Below are 18,290 nucleotides of genomic sequence, written 5' to 3' on the forward strand. Positions count from 1 at the left end.
GCTTTCAAAGCCTCAATCCGCGAGAACCACCACCCAAGGCAGCAGGACCAGTACTTGACAGAAGGGGTGGCAGTGCCCAGCAGGGTGAAATGTCTCTGCTAGCCTCAGAGAGGGGTGGTTCCAGGAGGCTAATAGCCAGCTTGGCTCTCAGGCCCCAGGGCTCCTGGCCTCATGAGTGATCAACTCCAGTGCTAGCAACAGATTTAAACTCCCAGGAGCCACTGGGGCATCCCATATCCCAGTCCCACCCAAGACCAAACTGTGCCTTCTCTGGTGGTAAGGTTTCCAAGAGCTGGGCCATCTTTAAAGCAGAGTGGAGGAAGTCAAGCTATTCACAGAAAGCTAAAGAGTCAAACGCTAAGCGTGTGCCTACAGCGCTTTTACTTTTTAATTATTATTAGTTATAATTATCTGGCTGATCTGACAGCAGCAGCACAAAGAAAAAAAGGAAACCAGCTCCTCGATTACCCATCTTATCAAGACCAGGGGTTCTGACAGTGGGCTGAGCACCTGCAGACTGTATTCCACCCCTTCCCCCGCCATTTTTTGTTCTTTCCCTGCTTGTATTCTCTTTCTACTTTCCAAGTGCTCAAGCATCCAGTAAAATATATGGGAGAAAGCAAGGGATGAATGAAAAGATGGTGGGTGAGTGTACAGGTTGAAGGTAGGATGTGGATTGATGGGTGAGTTGATAGATGGGTGGTACAGTGGGTGGATGCATGGGCAGAAGGAAGAATTGTGAATGGATGGGTAAGGAGTAGGTGGATATGGGGTGGATAGACAGGCTAATGGATGGATGGGGGTAGGTGGGTTGGTGGATGGACAATGGGTGAATAAATGAGTATGTGGTAGGTGCATAGGATGAGTTGATGGGTAGACATGTAGGAGATGAGTAGGGGATGGATAGGTGAATGGATGGATGGATGAATAGATGGAATGTTGGATGGTAGGTGGATGGATGGATGGATGAGAGGGTAGATGGATGGATAGGTGGATGGATGAATGGATGGATGGAAAGTTGGATGGTAGGTGGATGGATGGATGGATGAGAGGGTAGATGGATGGATAGGTGGATGGATGAATGGATGGATGGAAAGTTGGATGGTAGGTGGATGGATGGGTGAGTGAATGGATGGATATATGGATGAATGAGTGAGTAGGTGGATATGTAATAGGTAGGTAGATGGAAAGAGGAAAGGAGAAAAGAAGAGAGGGAGGGAGGAAAAGTAGATGAATGGATCCATGGATGAATTAATGGATAGGTGGGTATGTGGTAGGCAGATAAACGGATGGACAGGTAGATGATGGGTGAAGCAGATAGAAAGATGAATATGTGGTGAGGGAATAAGAAGGATGGAAGAATGGATGGAGGAAAGGATGATAGGGAGATCAATACATGGATAGGCAGATGGTAAATCGACTAGAGGATGGACAGAGAGAGGAGCTGGGTAGGAAGATGACTAGAAAGTGGGTTGATGAGTGGATACATGGGTGGGTGGATGGCAGAACTCTTTATCCCCCAAAATCTCACGTTTGCATGGGAAACCGGGAATATACAGGTTATTTCTAACTCATATTGGTAAGGGGGTCTAAAGCTAACCCAAGGACGGGAAAGGCCAGAGGGAGGATAAGGAAGAGCATCCCAGAGATAGGGCCACTTGACCAGAGTTGAAGCAGAAGAAAGGCAGGGTGTTCCAGCAGGAAGATGGGCAGCCGCCTCACGCAGACTGTCTCCACTTCAGGTCTGGGATGGTGTGGTGGTTTGAATATGCTTGGCCCAGGGAGTGGAACTATTAGGAGGTGTGGCCTTGTTGGAGGAAGTGTGTCACTGTGGGGTGGGCTTGGAGACCCTCCTCCTAGCTGCCTGGAAGCCAGTCTTCTCCTGTTTGCCTTCAGAACAAAATATAGAACTCTCAGCTCCTCCAGCACCATGCCTGCCTAGACACTGCCATGCTCCCACCTTGATGACAATCGACTGAACCTCTGAACCCGCAAACCAGCTCCAATTAAATGTTGTCCCTTATAAAAGTTGCCTTGGTCATGGTGTCTCTTCACAGCAGTAAAACCATAACTAAGACAGAAGTAATGCTTTCTAAACTACACCATCCAATTGTTCAGCCTGAACTTTTCCTGCACACATATGCACACACAGACACACAGACACACACACAGACACACACACAGACACACACACACAGACACACACACACACACACACACACACCTTCACCCTACCTCTGTCATAATTCAATTCATGAATTCACTGACTTACTATATCTTCCCATAGAATGTTGCTTGTGAGAATGAAGTCCTTGCCTGTGCCTCAGCTTCATCTGAGATCCCTGAAATGTCACCAGGTTGTGAGTGTGTGATAAATGTATAATGAAAATGGGGGGAGGGACTGGGCAAGAAAGGTCCCAGCAAAACTCAGACCACACCCCTGGCTCACAGGCACCTCCCCCTGGCTGGGCACCAGGATCCAGCCTGGCAGGGCGGGGCTCTCACCATCAGAGTACTCCGGGTTGCTTGTTAGAGCACCAGCTCTGCTTTTAATCAATTGTAATCATTTAGCTGGAAGCGGCATGATTAGGCACACACAAGCAAACAGCGTGAAATAATCCTTTAAACAGGCCTGCTCAGTGCTGTGCTGGCCGCTTGGCCGCCGTGGGCCAGCTCAGAATTGGAATCACTTCCTGCAGCCCCCACCCCACCCCCGCTTTGTCACTGAGGGCCTGAGAGTCCAGGACATGGAACAGGTCCACAGTTAACCCTGCCCAGCCCACCAAGGAGGAGTGTTTGTGCCTGTGTGGACAGGACACCTGTGTGGATGCCTGTGTGTTTGTGTGCACAAGTGCGCATGTCAGGAACTTGCAAGTGCTCGGGCAGGCTCTCCCCATTAGCTCAGAGATGCCAGAGAGTTACTTAGGGAGAAAAGGACAGATACAGGGCTCCACCCCGACTGTGACATGACCACACAAGTCCTGGGCACCATAATAAGTTGGAAAAACAGCATCAAGAAGCAGGAGGTCACTGGATTCACCACGGCTGGAGCTAACCCCTCTTCTCCGCAGCCCAGCCTCAACGGTACCCACCCTGTGGTTCCTCTGCAGGCCTCCAGCCAGTGCCTGCCTGCCTGCCTGCCAGGCCTGGCTCTCAGCAGGGCAGCAGCAGCTTTTCCACCTGGCTCACCTAGGAGCACTTCCTTTTCATCCCCTGTTACTGCCACTCCTGCTACCTGCTTGGCCCAACTACTAAAATAGTTTCTGGGTCCCCTGACAACAAGGCTTTTTATAGTTCAGCACTGCAGGCCTCATTTAAATCTATTAGCTCATATAAATGGCAATTTATTTAAACTTTGGAGGGTTTCTGTTTGCCTCGGTGGCAAAGACGACTGGGTTTTGCATGGGGCTCTGGCACTCTGTCATTTACTTGTGACCTCAGACCACCCCACCCCCAAAACCTCTCAGAGCCTCAGTTTCCATTTCTGTACACAGAGACAGTCGTTCCATCTTCATGGCTGCGCTGACATGAACTATGCCAATCGCTAGAAACAGGGTGGGGCCGTGGCAGAAATGAAGCAAGAGGATGTCAGCCCTGATGTTCACTCCACTTCAGGGATGTGCTTGCCTTCAGAGTCCAGCTCTGGAGGCCTAGGTAGAAGTGCCCTGGCCCGGGCATCCCTGGGTGAAGAGCAGAAGGCAGAGAAAGCTTGAAGAGGGAGAAGGACAGACATCCATGCTCTGTTGGTGGACAGAGAGGTGCCCAAGGGGATGTGGAGACAGCTGGGCTGGGCAAGCGGTGTCTGCCGCCCCTTCCTTTAGGTTGGCTTACCCTGGCAAGGGGCCGACAGGGCCCCAGGCCTTCATCTGCTGAGGCCTGCGGCTGAAAAACACAAGGCCAACAACCCTGGCATTATCCAAGTGTCTTAGTCCCTAATCATATCTCCATCCTGCCCTCCTGAACCAGTGAAAAGGCCGGGGTCACAGGACACAGAGGCAGGGGGGCCTGGGGCCTCCCAACTAATCTCAACATTTTCCTTCACGTCCCAGCATGGCTGTCTGGTGCTGACAGCATCCAGGCCAGCACGGTTGCCTCAGGCGGAAGTTCTCTGGGCACTGCTTTGCTCCAGCTCAGAAAATAAAACTTGGACTGGCAAGATGACTCAGCGGGTAAGAGCTCTGAATGCTCTTCCAAAGGTCCTGAAATCAAATCCCAGCAACCACATGGTGGCTCACAACCATCCGTAATGAGATCTGACGCCCTCTTCTGGAGTGTCTGAAGAAAGCTACAGTGTACTTACATATAATAAATAAATAAATCTTTAAAAAAATAAAATAAAAAACCAAAACTCCTAGAGGGAGGGAACTTTACAAATCCATAAGACACTCAAATTGCTTAAAAGGAAACTGCAGAAAACAATGGCTATACCACTGACCACGTGTTCCCTCCTGGACCCACAACGTGCTAGGGGCCTTTCTGGCATTTCTGTGGAGAAGGACCAGACTCCCTGGCCACAGATAAAGAAGCCAACAACCACGGGCTGTACAGTATGGTCACAAAGAAAGGACAGGACAGTTGCAGAGAAGATGGAGCCCCAACACATTTAGTGACACTTGGCTTCTGGGGACAGGACACCAGGAACCCAATGTCATCTCCTTATGGCTTCCAGAAGCTATGGACATCACTACATGGTCAGTCCCCCGGACACATTAGCTCTTCACAGAGGAGGGAATCAGGAGTAGCCATGATTAAACTCCATGCCTTCTCTCAAAGCTTGGGGCCCATGAAGCACACTGGGAAGGCTCTTCACCCCAGAGTTGCAAACACTTGGGGGACAATGGACTTCCTGGAAACTCTCCCGAGGTCAGCCTGGGTCCCTGAGGCCAACATGAGGCCTGAGGACCCAGGTGCTCAGGGTGTTACCTGGAGGATGTTTCACAAGTCCTGCTTGATCCCTCCTGTTGTTGGCCCACCTGCAGGCAATGACACCGTGGTCTGCTTTCTGAACTGAAACATTTTTGCTTTTCCTAAAATGTCATATCAGAATGCACATGGCGGGTCCTTCTGAGTCTAACCTTCCTGCTTGGCACGGGAAATCCTTCTGGCTCCTTTCAGTATCTCTAGACACTGTTCAGCAAGTGTCACCCTCTCACCGGGAGTGAATGGGGCCTTCTTCTGAGGGGTCACTGCCGGCATAGGCATGTGGGTGTCAACTCCCCTCTCTGTGTACAAATGCCCTGGGTTGGGTTATGGGTAATGGCTGCTATGCGCTTAACTTTCTTTTTGTCATGAGGCTCTGCCGTGGTGACCAACCTCGACAGGATGCCCGAGCTTTCCAGGCTTTCGGTGCCCTGGCCCCAGACAGGCTCAGCTTTCTGCATTTGCCTGGCTTTAGCCACTCCGGTGCTGTGGATGGCATCACTCTGTGGCTTTCTCTGCTCTTTCCTGTCACAACTGACACTCATCTTCTCTGGGAGGTATGCCTGTCAAAACTTTTTGCTCATTTTGTTGAGTTTTAGAATTCACTACACGTGTACACAAACCTTGACTGGGCATGTGATGGGAAGGAACCTCTTCCTGCTGGCTCACTCAATAGCGTCTTCCCAAAGCGTAGTTCCAAACTTTGAATTTCGGATGTAAATCAACCTTCCCTCCTGCTCGAGTTCCTACCACAATGGAAATCAGGCTGAATCTCCACGGCCCTACAGATGTTGCTGGGATCGAGTTCCATCTGCTTCTTCCTGCCCATCAGTCCCTGGTCTTTGCTCCAGCTATATACCTACTCGTGCCGGCCATAGGCTCTTTGCACGCACAGCTCTCTGCTACAGAATCCTGGCAGCTCACTATCTGAGCTTTAACCCTATACTAGGTACTGGGTGTACATTGGCCCTATACACAAGCACCAAATGAGCAACAATGTTAGTTCCTGCTCGTGACATTAGTCATGCATAAGCTCACATTGTTTTATATCCAGATTCCCTTGAATCAATCTCACAGATGAACTCAGGTTTAAATAAGACTTGCATCTCCCTCATTCTGGCAACTGTGCTGCCTTTACCGCATCCACTCTTTAGAGGCAGACATAGAAGAGGCCCCGAAGGCTTCTGATCTAGTCATCCCTCTGTCCACAGCAGAACTCTGCAGAGCAGGAATAAACTCAATCCTAGGCTGTACACCTCCCCAAGCCCTCTTAGGTCACAGTGAATGTGCCGACCAACGCGAGCTTCATACGGCTTCCTGACTCAACACTGTACGACACATGGTAGGTAAGGTACTTAAGGCCCAGCAAGGGCAGGTGCCCGGCTGACCTCCCTGCCCTTCCGCAGCACCCAGGAGAACCCTCAGCATTGTTTTCTCCATGCAAACAAGACAACCCAGACCAGCTTCAATTGATGGCAGGGAAATCGTGGGGCCTGAAAACCCTCCTCAAACCCAGAAAATTGCTATTCAAGTTCCTTAACAAAAGCCATTATTTGCATAGATTTAGTGTTGTTGCACTTCCCATTTAAACGGTCTGTAATTAAAATAATTAATCACAGAAAATAGTGGCTTGTTAAGGCTATAATTTAGTGAGGTTCTTTTACTTGAGGATCCCATTCAAAGGTTATCGGGGTGACCAGGGAACTGGTGGCTTCTAGGGTTTTCCTTTTCAGTAGGGCTGGAGATGGGTCCCAGGGCCTGTGCATGCTAGGAAACCCTGTACCACTGAGCTACACCCTCGGCCTTTAAGTTCCCTTTATTTTAAGGCAAGGTCTAAGTTGCCTGGGTTGGGCTTGGGCTTTTGATCTTCCGACCTCAACCACCTAAATAATAGGATTACAGGCTCGGTTGCTCTGGGCTCGGTCCATAGCCCAAGGTTAGGCAGAGGCAAAGTGAGGCACAGTTGTCTTAGCCTAGTTTCTCAATACTGGTACATTCAGGAAGTCAAACCAGTCCCTATGCTGTCTTGCTCATGTCAGAGAAACAGGATTGGAGAGCCTCTTCTTTCAGAGAGGAACGTGTTTGTTTGTTTGCTTATTATGTACCTCTCTCCCTCCACATTGATGTGTGTGTGTGTGTGTGTGTGTGTGTGAGAGAGAGAGAGAGAGAGAGAGAGAGAGAGAGACAGAGATAGAGACAGAGACAGAGACAGAGACAGACAGAGAGCGAGCATGCATGCCATGGCTCATGTGCATGTGTAAAGGTCAGAGGGCAACCCTGGGTATCTGTCCTCACCCTTCACATTGAGATAGATAGGGTCTCTTCATTGAGTATCGTTGCATACACCAGGCTAGCCCTCCCACGGCTGTGTACACCAGGCTGGCTCTCCCCTGAGCTTCCAGGGATTCTCCCATCTCACGGCAGAGGCCAACAGGATTACAGGTACGCGCTGTAGCACTTGGCTTTACAAGAGCTTGGGGAATTGTAACTCAGAGCTTCACACATATGGCGCAACAAGCACTTTACCCACTGACCCATATCTCCCAAGTCCCCGGGGAGACATCTTAAAGCCAACAAGAAGAGACCAGTTGTTCCCCACCATGGTGTCCGGGACAAGGGAAGAAGGCAAAGCCAGTCGCGAGAGAGGCAGCCTGTAAGGAAACTGATTTAACACACCAACAGTGGTCTATCTATACACACGAGGGTGTTTCTAAGCAGTCTGTCCTGTTGCTTCATCCCTCGGGTGACCCTGGTCTCCTCTGATCAATGGGTCACATAAGTAAGGCAGGTGGGAGAAAGGGCGCGTGCCACCAGGCAGGCAAGGCAGCGACCCACACAGCCCAATGGGAGCTGGCTTAGTGCTCTGGCCCTGGGTACTGGCTCCTCCCTCACTGTCCTCAGCACAGAGAGCAAAGACTCACTAGACTCCTGAGCCCCGCACTTATGATGCTCTCCTGGAAGTGGAGCCCCCTCTCTGGCCTGTTCTGTTTAACTCAATGCCTAACCCATCCATGCTGGAGAGAGATTGAAGGCCGTGAGCAATGTAAGGATATACGGGAGCTAGAGGGCTTGCCCCAAAGCAAAGAAACCTCCAAGCCAGAGCTGAGCTCAATCAAGACCCAGGCAGCAGATGGCAGATCCCCTCTGTACCCTTCCTGGGCCCATTTTCAGCAACTATGGAGATGGGGTGAGGTATAGCCTGCAGAAGGCCCAGCCCGCCTGCACCAGGCACTGCTATGGCCAGGAAAGGGATGGGTGACTGTCAGCCTCATGCAGGGTGGCTGGAAGGCCACTGGGTGTAGGCACAGCACTGCCCAGGTGTGAGTTGAGGGCTGCCCTGCAGGTTAATGCACCCTGTGAAGATACATGATGTATCTGTGGGGATCTTGTCACATGCCAGCTCCCCGCCTCGCGCTTCCTGGCAGAGGGTGGGGATACAATGAGCAGCCTCAACTTCCCAACCTGTGCATGCAGACCCTGAGGCTCCTTCCCACCCCTAGGAAGCCCAGCATGGAGGGATGGCATGTGGCTTGCTCTAAGGACCTTGTGTGGGAGAAGATGACTGCATCTCTTCCCAGTGGATGCTGGAAGAGCTGATACGCTCGCTCATCTCTCCTCCCTCCTTCCTTCCCCTCCCTGCATGGTGACCATGGAAACATAGATAGGCATGGACCCTCTGTGGGCACAGGTCACTGAATATCACGAACTCTGCCTGGATCTGCCACAGGAACGACACATAAGCCTTTGTTCCTAGCTACGGTAATCTCAAGAATACCGCTGCTGCAACCTCCCCTCCCCACTGTGGCTGGGAGCCGTGGCTTCCCGGTGGGCAGCGCTTCTGAGCATCTGTGTGGCTTGGTTCCAGTAAACGGGAGTGTGGTCTCTGGGATTGCAATGCTGAACTGTGTGTGTCTGCCATCCCTCTGTGCATGCACTGCCAGTGTCAGTGATGCTGCATGGGTGGGAGGAACTCTCCCTTATGTAGCGATGCTATTACAAGGCGTGACCTTTGTGTGAGCACGAAGGGTGTGTCTTAGTGGGCATGTGGACTCTTCATTGTTAAGAATTCCCTGGCAATGCCAGTACAACAGAAAGCTCTGGATCCAGATCCAGATCTTCAGAAAATCAGTACCAAGTAAGAAGAGAAAGAGCCCTATGGGACTGGAGGGCAGGGCTGCAGATGTCTATCCAGTGGTCCCCTGCATGAGGATCCCTTGGAAGGATCAAGAAAACTGGTGGAGACAGACCCCTGTGGCAACCTGAGGCCCACACTGACCTCAGTACCGACTGCCTTTCCTCTGAGCTGGAACCAAAAGACATCTACTATGTCTTATATTCCAATTATCTGGGAAGAGCTGGATTCAGGCTGTGTGGGCCACACAGGCCAGCAGGCACAAAGCCAAACCCAGCCAAAAACTACTGGATGATCTGAGTGGGGAGCCGAAGGAAGGATCCACCAGGAAGCAGGGTGGGTATGAGCTAGAGTCTCCTGCTCATAGGCTCAGCCCCCTCCTGTGGGTTTTCCCAGGAATGCGCAGGCCAGTACACACAATGCCAGCCAGCAGAGAGTGTAGCCACCGGTGCATGGGGGCTGACACACTCACCTGCAACTCTGTCTGGAAGAAAAACTTCTGTGGGCACTGCGAGCAGTCGTAGATTTTGTCCTCCTGCCCATGAACGGCGAAGATATGCTGTTGCAGCTTGTTGGCCTGGACGAAGACTGGACACACAGACATGGCAGTTAGAGGCCAGCCTGCCTCAACCCCACCACTTCCCCCAAGTAAGGATCACCCAGGCACAGGCGTGATTGGCTAAGGACTGCTGCTGCTGCGAGCGTAGTCCCTATCAGAGGTCTATGAACTGGATAAACTAAGCCCCGCCCCACAGCAGCTGTGCAACCTTGGGACAGACAGTTAAGCTCTCTGAGCTTTTGGAGATACAAACACTGCAGTTCATTATAGTAAACACCTCGCTGGATGCCTAGGAGGATCATATATGTAAATATAAGCAAGGTGTTTTTAAAAAAAATCAAGTAGCGCATGGTTAGGCAGGGAAAGTACCCTCCACCAGCCAAATGCCTTCACACTGCAAGGCAGTCACTGCCGTTACCCCATCTGACAGAAGAAAATCAACATTAAATGACTTGCCCAAGATCCCACTGCAAGTGGGTTGCAGAGACAAGACTGGAATTAGGTCAGCACAGCACAGTGCCTGGTACCAAGAGGTTAGTCAATGATATGAATCAGTGCTCCTGTCGTCAGGGATACTGTCTGCATCCTTGCATGTGATGCTAACAGATGGGCAGGGGATCCTGAATTGGGGGAGGGAGGGGAAGGACCAGGGTGGGTGTTTCGGGGAGGCTGGGACCCCAGAGACATGTGCATACACATGTGTGTCATGAGCAGGTCATAGCACTGGCTTCCTCTCCCCGTGACAGCAGTCCCCATGACAGCCCAGCCCTGGGCACATCCAGGAGGTGACCCAAAGCAGCTGTATGTCTGGGAGGCAAGCACTTCAGAGATAGTCTCCTGCCAGGCACCCTCCCTGGGGTGGGCTTCCCACAGAGGTAGACAGCAGATGTCGGGGAGGCCGGGAGAGCCCGGCTCCTTGTGCACACCGGCTGCCATCTGGGCAACAGGAGGGGGCCAGCAAAGCCCCCGAGATACGCCTCGGGCCGGGACAGCCACTCACTCACTTGCTGGGGCTGGCAGCCAGCCTAGGGGCTGGAGACCTGGCCAACAAAGCTGCCCTCAAGCTGCTTGGCGGAAGCCTGGCTGGGACAGGGAGCTCAAAGGCTGGAAGTGGGTAGGGCGAGGGGAGTGTACAGAGCCGTCCCACTGATGCTGGATGGAGCTCATGACTCCGTGGAGCATGGAGGATCCCAGGAAGGGCAGGCGGCAAGAGAGAAGCTGTGACAGGAGTGAGCATTTGCTCAGGCACAATAGAAGGAGGGACAGGAAGAGTGTCACCCAAGGTGACCCAAAAGGAAGGGAAAGGCAGGCTATGGAACAGCTTTGCATGATGGGAGACAGGACTTCAAAGGGGATGGATGGAGGCTGAAAAGCAGGGTAATACAGCCGCGATACAGGGCAGGCTCCTCTCACCCCCATGCATTCTTGCCATGCCCGCATGGGTACCTTACCTGTGAAGCAGACCGGGCACTTGAAGGTACCACCCATGCCCTCGAAGCTGTGCTCAATGAGGTGGCAGAGGAGCTTGGCTGGGGAGTCGAACATCTGGTTGCACAGTTTACACTCATGGTTAATGCCTTCCTCTGCAAAGGAAAGTGACAACTTCAGTGATGCTCACGCAGGAGCGCCCAGAGCTAACACACCCCGTGTCAGTCCCAGAACACCTCACACTATCCCTAACATACACCCGCACCAGCTGCGGGTCACCCTGCACCAGGGCATCCCTGACCACTGGAACCGAAGCTGATTCAGGGAACCACAGACACGAGTTGCAGCTCTGCTCTGGACGGCCTAGCTCTGGAGCTTGCAGCAGCTGGTTTTGGGTTTCTCCTTCTGGTCACAAGCCATGTTCGACAGCTTGAGTTCTGAGAGCCCGTGGAAAGGGGGCCATACTTCGTACTAGATGGTTAAAGGGAGTAGCTGGGGGCCTTTTAAAAATCCAATTGAATATTCATGGCGTGCGTGATATGCCAGGAACTGGCCTAAATGAGCTAGGCATTCTTTGGAGAACGGAATGGATAACGTCTTTCCCTCACTCCAGTGGGGATGGGGATGGGGATGGCATGGAGCATCAATCAACTAACTGGTGAGCTGGGTATGAGGGTTGCTCTAGAAGGGAGTGGCCAGAGAAGGGCTGGGTGGGAGAAGGTGGAGAAGTAGCTTGGTAAGACCCTAGAGGAAGTTGTACCGAGCAAACTGTCCCTTGTGGGAACATTTGCCTAGGCTGAGTCACAGAGAAGGGCGGACTCTTTGATCAGCTTCCTACTGGAACAAACGTCCCCACCCGGGAACTGCTTCAACACCTGAGCCTTCACTCAATGGTGCCCGGAGAGCAGAATGATCCAAGGACCATGTCTACTCACTTGCTGGGTTTGAGGTCCAACGACCTTGCCAGAATCAAGATCTGAGTTCAAATTCTGCCTCCCCTCCCCTCCCCAAGCTGCACACTGTAGAATGTAGACAGCCTGAGTCGGTGTTCCTCCTCTGTGACGGGGGGAGCCTCATGATTCCAGCCCACGGTCAGAGAAGGTGTGGGCACCCCCTTACTTGAGTGCCCCGTCAGCCAGAGTAGGTGTCCTCTCTCAGAAGCACTCAGTGGAATCCTTCCTCTTACGGTCAAGATGCGAATTAATGAGTTAACTCATATAAAGCAGGATACAGCACACAGCAAGTGCTCAATTAGTGCTTACTGCTGTGCATGGCTGTTTTGGCAAAAAAAAAAAAAAATGCAATCTGGGACAGCCAAGGACACAGCCCTCCCCTTGGCTCCCCTGGGAAGCGGGCTCACCAAAGGTGCCAGGTGCTTTGATTTGCCCTCAAAGGCAAGAATTAGGTAGCAGAGGGGCTCTGCTGGTGGCAAGCCACAGACACAGATGGGCTGAGCCTCCTGGCGAGTCCCTGGGTCCCCAGGCCCTGGCAGGAATGCTGGGACAGCAGGCTCTCATTCCCTGGCCCAGCTCATCCCCCACACGCCAGGCACCCCCACTGCTGAATCGCACACTCTATGTGCAGGTGGGCCTGCCCCACATAGCCCAGTGGCTGGAATCTGCCGGGTTTTTGTCATGTCCCTAGAGCCCCAGCAACTAGGCCACGTGCACCCGGCAGAAATGCGGGCAGATCTTCCCTTTACACTGGTGGAAAAAAAGACTCATTGACAAGTTTGGGGACATGGGGCAGGCTCAACACGCTCGCCACAAAGGCCCTGCACACCTCCTCCACTTCCCATGGGAGACGCTCATTGTAATTAGAGATGACTTCCAGTATGGGGGCTGCCTCTAAAGACCCCCCAACATGCCCCGCACTCCTCCCCATTACACCAACAATGCTTCTCAGAGGCTGGTGCATGGGATGAGTGCGTGCGTGCAGGACGGGATGAGAACCACCCTCCTGTGTGGCTTTCCTGTTGCAATGCGGATGCTCCCCGATGCAACTGAGGCAGAGGTTAAAAAAAAAAAAAAAAAAACGAGGTTTACAACAGCAGTCTTAGAAGCAGTACTGCTGACTAGGAAATGGGATTTCCAGGAAGAAGAAACGGGTTCAGAGAATGAGGTCACTCACTAAGATTGGGGTGTTGCTCTGTGCAGGATACAAAGCCCAGTCACACGTGTGTGGCTCGCTCCCGCTCCCACCCCCACCTCATCCACAAGCTGCCTCTCACCGCTCCAGTCCCAGCACCACCGCAGCTGCAGGCGGGCAAGGATGCTGCCTTGCTGTCTTGCAGCTCCCAAAGCACAGGCCACCTATAGCGGGGCTTCTCAGAAGCAGTCCTGAGAAGAGGTGTCCAGCTGGGGCTCTGCCGACGTCTGGCTAGAGCTGGCTCTGCGGCAGGGATGAGGAATGGCTGACTGCTCTGACTCCAGACAGCCCTTTCAGCACTTGGCTGTGAATGGGGGCTGTGCTGTCTGATATACAAACACTGAGAGGACAAAGACGGGGCTCCTGCAACTTATAAATCAGAGAAATCATGTCTGACAGTCACTTTCCGATCCATGAGCGCCGAGCAATTCATCAGCTTCTCCCCTCTGACTCACGGAGGCAGCTCCGCCCAGCGCCCGCGTTCATAAATATGTGCACAGTCAGGCGGCCCTGAGCCGCCAGCCCGCTTGCGGGGGCCTAAACGGCTGACAAATCACAGCCCAAACCTGTGTCAAAGTGAGGTTCCGGGCTAATTAGATCAAAAGCCCAGCAGACAGACAACTGCCTGTCTGGGACCCTTTCCTCTATCTCTCCCAAGTGCTTAAAAGAGTCAGACCTGGGGAAGGGGGCGGAGGGATAGAACACACACACAGAAAGTCCAAGTCTGAAGGGACAACAAAGGGCCTAGGGGCTCCTACAGACCTAGGAACGTCTTTCCCTCAGCTTGGCCTTTGATTTGCCAGTCTTCACAGATCGGGCTCCTCCTTATGGCAGGGTGGGCTGCACTCCCTGGGGTACCCATCAAGTGCACCTCTGCCTAGAAAGGCAGCCCGGAAACGGGGGAGGGCCAGGAGGCAGTGAGGGACTGTCCTAGTTAGTGTGACAAACGTTGCTGGCTGGCGTGTGTGTGTGTGTGTGTGTGTGTGTGTGTGTGTGTGTGTGCACGCACGCATGCGTGGTGTATATGACCCACACTGTCGGCAAGCCCAGTACACCCTGCCGCCATCGCTTTCACCCCGAGGTTCCAACATCCTCTCCTGTCCCAAGCCAGCGACATCCTCTGAGAATCACTTTTCTGAGTTATATAAGATTGCACGGTGCTTGCCACACCTCAGAGCAGAATGACAAAGCTGTCTGGGAGCTCCCCGGGCCTCTCTGCCCCAGTGTGGGAGCTGGGGGACTTTGTGAGTTAAGACTCACAATCCTTTCTATTCTTTTTTTTTTTTTTTTTTTTTTTTTTTTTTATTTCGTTTCTCTGTGTAGTATTTATTTTCCTATTTATTTATTTTTTATAGCACATGACAGGCATCCATAAGAGAGACCTGCACACCTCAAGTGAGTTACACAGCCTTGCTCGTTTGTAAAGTGAAATGCAGATCTCGCCCTGAAATTCAGATCTGCCTCCTGCTCCCCGTGAGTCATGCTGGCACGGGAAATCTATTGATTTAGTGCGATATTTTAAAAAGTGAAAAATAAGCCGAGGCCGGGTGGTATACACCTGAATTCCAGCTCTCAGGAGGACGGTTTATGAGGTCAAGGCCACCCTGGGCTACATACTGAATTCAAGGCCAGCCAGGGCTACATATCAAGAGCCTGTCTCTAAGACAGACATACATATAAACATACATGCATACATACAAAGAAAGAAAGAAAGAAAGAAAGAAAGAAAGAAAGAAAGAAAGAAAGAAAGAAAGAAAGACAGACACAACATGCCAGCTAATCAAGGCAGCAAGAAGGAAGTTTCCAGATCCTCTGTTTTCCTTTTTCCCCTCCTCTGCTCTGGAATAATAAGTGTTAATTTTACACTCCATTTCTCAAAAAAAAAAAAAAAAAAAAAATAGGATGTGCTTTTGCTTAAAACCAAGTCAGCTCACTGGAACCTTTCAGGCTGAAACTGTGTCACCCAAAAGAAGAGCTGAAGGCTTTGTGGAAGAGCATCGTGTGGAGATGATAGCTCCCTGTAATGTCCTCAGCAACGACTTTTGTCTCCAAAAGCATTTGATCCCTGGCAGACACATACTTATTTCCATACAGGTCTTGGGGGAAGCTAGGAGGAGAAAGAGCCGATTCAGAACCCTGAAGGTGAGACTCCAGTGGGTCCCGCTGATGTCAAAGGCAGGCCAAGCACACGCTCAGAGGCCATAATTTGCTGCCTGGGAGGGAGAAGCAGCAGGCTGTGGAGGGAGTGGACAGGGCATTGTTCTTGGAGCCCGCTGAGCTGAGCAGACCACTCCAGACATATTGCCTGATCTGGATCTAATGGCAGAGACTCCATTGGGGAAGCTACTCCGTTATCATTAACGCCCGTCCCTCTCTAGCAAGGGGATCGGTGGCTGCTACCTTGTGTCGACAGGAGCCACAACTAGTCACTTACATCAGGAAGTGATGATAAAGGGCACGGAAGTCAGACCCAGAAACACTTGGTCTAGGGCACCAGGGCCAACATCATTTTGCTGTGCACACTTGTGTAACTCACTTAACCTCTTTGTGCTTATGTCTCTGCTAGAAACTGGAAAGAATAATCATGGGTTTTGCAGGGCAGGCAAGCGGGACTGGTTTTGGCCACAGGACTTCTTCTGCTTCTCATTGCCCTCAGGTAGACCTTCTGTGAAGAGGTCTCAGGAGACACCTCTCATGAAACCAGGGCAGTCTGTATCCCTCTAATGCCTTCCCTGCCTTGGGGGTGCTCACTACCGCCACCACAAGGACAGCTGGCTGGATGCTGGGACACAGGGTACATACAGGGCAGCGCCTGACGCAGGGCTTGCACTGACGCAGGTCAGAACGATGCAGACGGTGCCTGGAACGTCAGGGACAGTACTGGGAAATGCTGTCACGTGTCTGAGGGCATTCATAACCACATTGATCTCATATTTAATCTTTGGATCCTCTCAGAACCAGGGCTGGTTTTTTGGCTCCCTCAACTGACCCGAGAGGAGAGGGGACTTGAGAGAGGTGGTCCCCTCCGAGGACTACACAGGACATGCATCCCTCTTCCTCTTGAAGGAAACATAAGACAACAATACAAGACGTGAGGACCAGAGCTAGGAAGACACCCCGTGCTCCTGAACCATTTTTTGTGGTAAGCTGACAGAGGTACTCGGACCACGGGCCAAGCAAAGGCCCAGGGCCCTCCAGTGCCTAGGAGCGCCAAAGGGGTGCCGTGCCGCCAAGGTAAGCACAAGCAGGTCCAAGTATGACCATGGACCACCGAAACACATCCCATCCGCAGAGCTCTCACTAGAGGAGGGTGCCAGGCCAAAGGGCCCCTCTCAAGTGAGCTTCGCATGGCCTTGACCCTCACCCTAGATGCCAGGTCTTTGGGGACGCTTACAAGGAAGGTTAAGGGGGGCAGATAGAAGGGCGACTGCTGCCACCACTTTCCACATTTGAGTTAAATGGGCCCCTTGCTGGCACTAACTCAGGCTTGGAAAGAGGCCTGGGGACTTCTCTGAGTGAGGGAAGGACAGTGACATCAGGAACAGTGTCAGGCTGTGGCATCATCCTTGGGACAGAGCTGCTACAAGTAGAGAAAAATGCAAGGGAATGTGGTCCTTAAAGCCATCACTTATCCAAGAGCCCCATGGCTTACTACACAGTGCGAGACATGAGCCCACAGTCTGAGCCTGCCCCAAACAGCAGGTCAAAGTGAGGCGCTAGAATCCACAGCCCAGACCCAGACACCCTCTAAACCTCCACTCACAGAGGGGAGGGGAGGAAAGGGTGCTTCAGTCTGGCAAGCAAATGGGGAGGCAAGAGATATGTGTAGTGGGGAGACCCAGGAAGGGACACCCTCCCCCACACTTCCCAACAAACAGCAAGTAGACTCAGAACAGGAAACCAGAAGTGGCTAATGGCATCAGTCCTTTGTTATCAGCCAGGAACAAAGACTACTGGGTAGAAGACAAGAGAGCAGGAGGGTGTGGCTGCAAACATGGCCCTGGAAGTGGAGGTGGGGTGAGAGGTGATGACAGTGGGACCTCAGAGAGGACAAAGGTCAAAGGAAAACCTTAGAGCAGTCTACAGGAGGTCTTCATAGGAGGCAGAATGGCTTGCAGGCACAGTGTGGTGAACTGGACCTGACCCGAGCTCCCCTATGTCGCATGCCCCTGATCGACAGTCCCAGGGAGCAGAATCTCAAGCTCAGCTTCAGACCCAAGGCAAAGATGTTATTTTCAAAGTGTCCTGCTGTTTGGGGCTTGCACTGAGGTTTGATAACCGCTGATATGGCCAAGAGATTACTAGCTAGACCAGAGGACAAGACACAGCTCTGGGAAGGGCAGGAAGTTATTTTTTGTGTGTTTTGCCCACACCAGCTAATGTGGGGAATAATCTCCTGTAGGAAGAGATACTGGAAACCCCACACACAGGTGACCCCATGCCTTCGTCATCGCCAATGCCCTGCACCAGTCCTTGGTGGCATGTACCCCTTGACACTCCATACCAGTCAGGAAGTCTCAGTGGCTACTTCAAGGCCCCACTCCCACTGCTACCACCACCCCCACCTTGGGTTCACAGTTTCCTAATTAATCCTGAAGGATGGGCTGTACCCCACATCTGCCCCAGAGGCACCCTCCCAGGCCTGTCTGGTCAGGAGGGACCCATCATCATACAGTTCCCCCGATGTTTCCGGAGGGCCTATAAATGAGCTCTGGCAGCCTGAACTGGGGGCCCCACAGGGACCCAGAGCCTCTTCAAAACAGAGCCCCGACAATTAGGCAGTCTGAGTTCTGAAAGGCCTGGGATTGATGGCGTGGACAGTAAAAATATCATCTGGGGAGCTGGGTGTAGTCCTTGGAGGGTTGCCTGAGGTCAGTTGCTATGGTAACGGAGAATGAGCTCAACCTTGTAACTGACCCTTATCTTTTTTTGATCTGTGGGCCACTTGGGGCCAAGGCTTGAAATCAACTGGAAAATAATCCGGTCACATATCAGAAGGAAAACTATTTATACTTATTTACCCAGGTACCCAGTCACACACACCCCATTCCCTTAGATAGGGAGGTTGAGTCTGTAATGAGCTGATGACGCAGCACCAATACC

At 52.1% G+C, this 18,290-nt stretch overlaps 1 protein-coding gene across 3 annotated transcripts in view; it reads right to left on the bottom strand.

Moving 5' to 3' along the window:
* Positions 1-18,290, bottom strand: part of Znf423 (zinc finger protein 423) — a 301,081-nt gene that overhangs the window by 14,455 nt on the left and 268,336 nt on the right. For all 3 annotated transcript variants that reach the window (XM_021220031.1, XM_029532533.1, XM_029532534.1), the window contains 2 exons: positions 11,063-11,194; positions 9,525-9,640 (listed from right to left, as the gene is read on the bottom strand). In XM_021220031.1, the coding sequence (XP_021075690.1) occupies positions 9,525-9,640; positions 11,063-11,194 (248 nt within the window). The remainder of the gene's footprint in view (positions 1-9,524; positions 9,641-11,062; positions 11,195-18,290) is intronic.

This window comes from Mus pahari, chromosome 20 (genome assembly GCF_900095145.1).
Source record: "Mus pahari chromosome 20, PAHARI_EIJ_v1.1, whole genome shotgun sequence".
Taxonomy (NCBI): domain Eukaryota; kingdom Metazoa; phylum Chordata; class Mammalia; order Rodentia; family Muridae; genus Mus; species Mus pahari.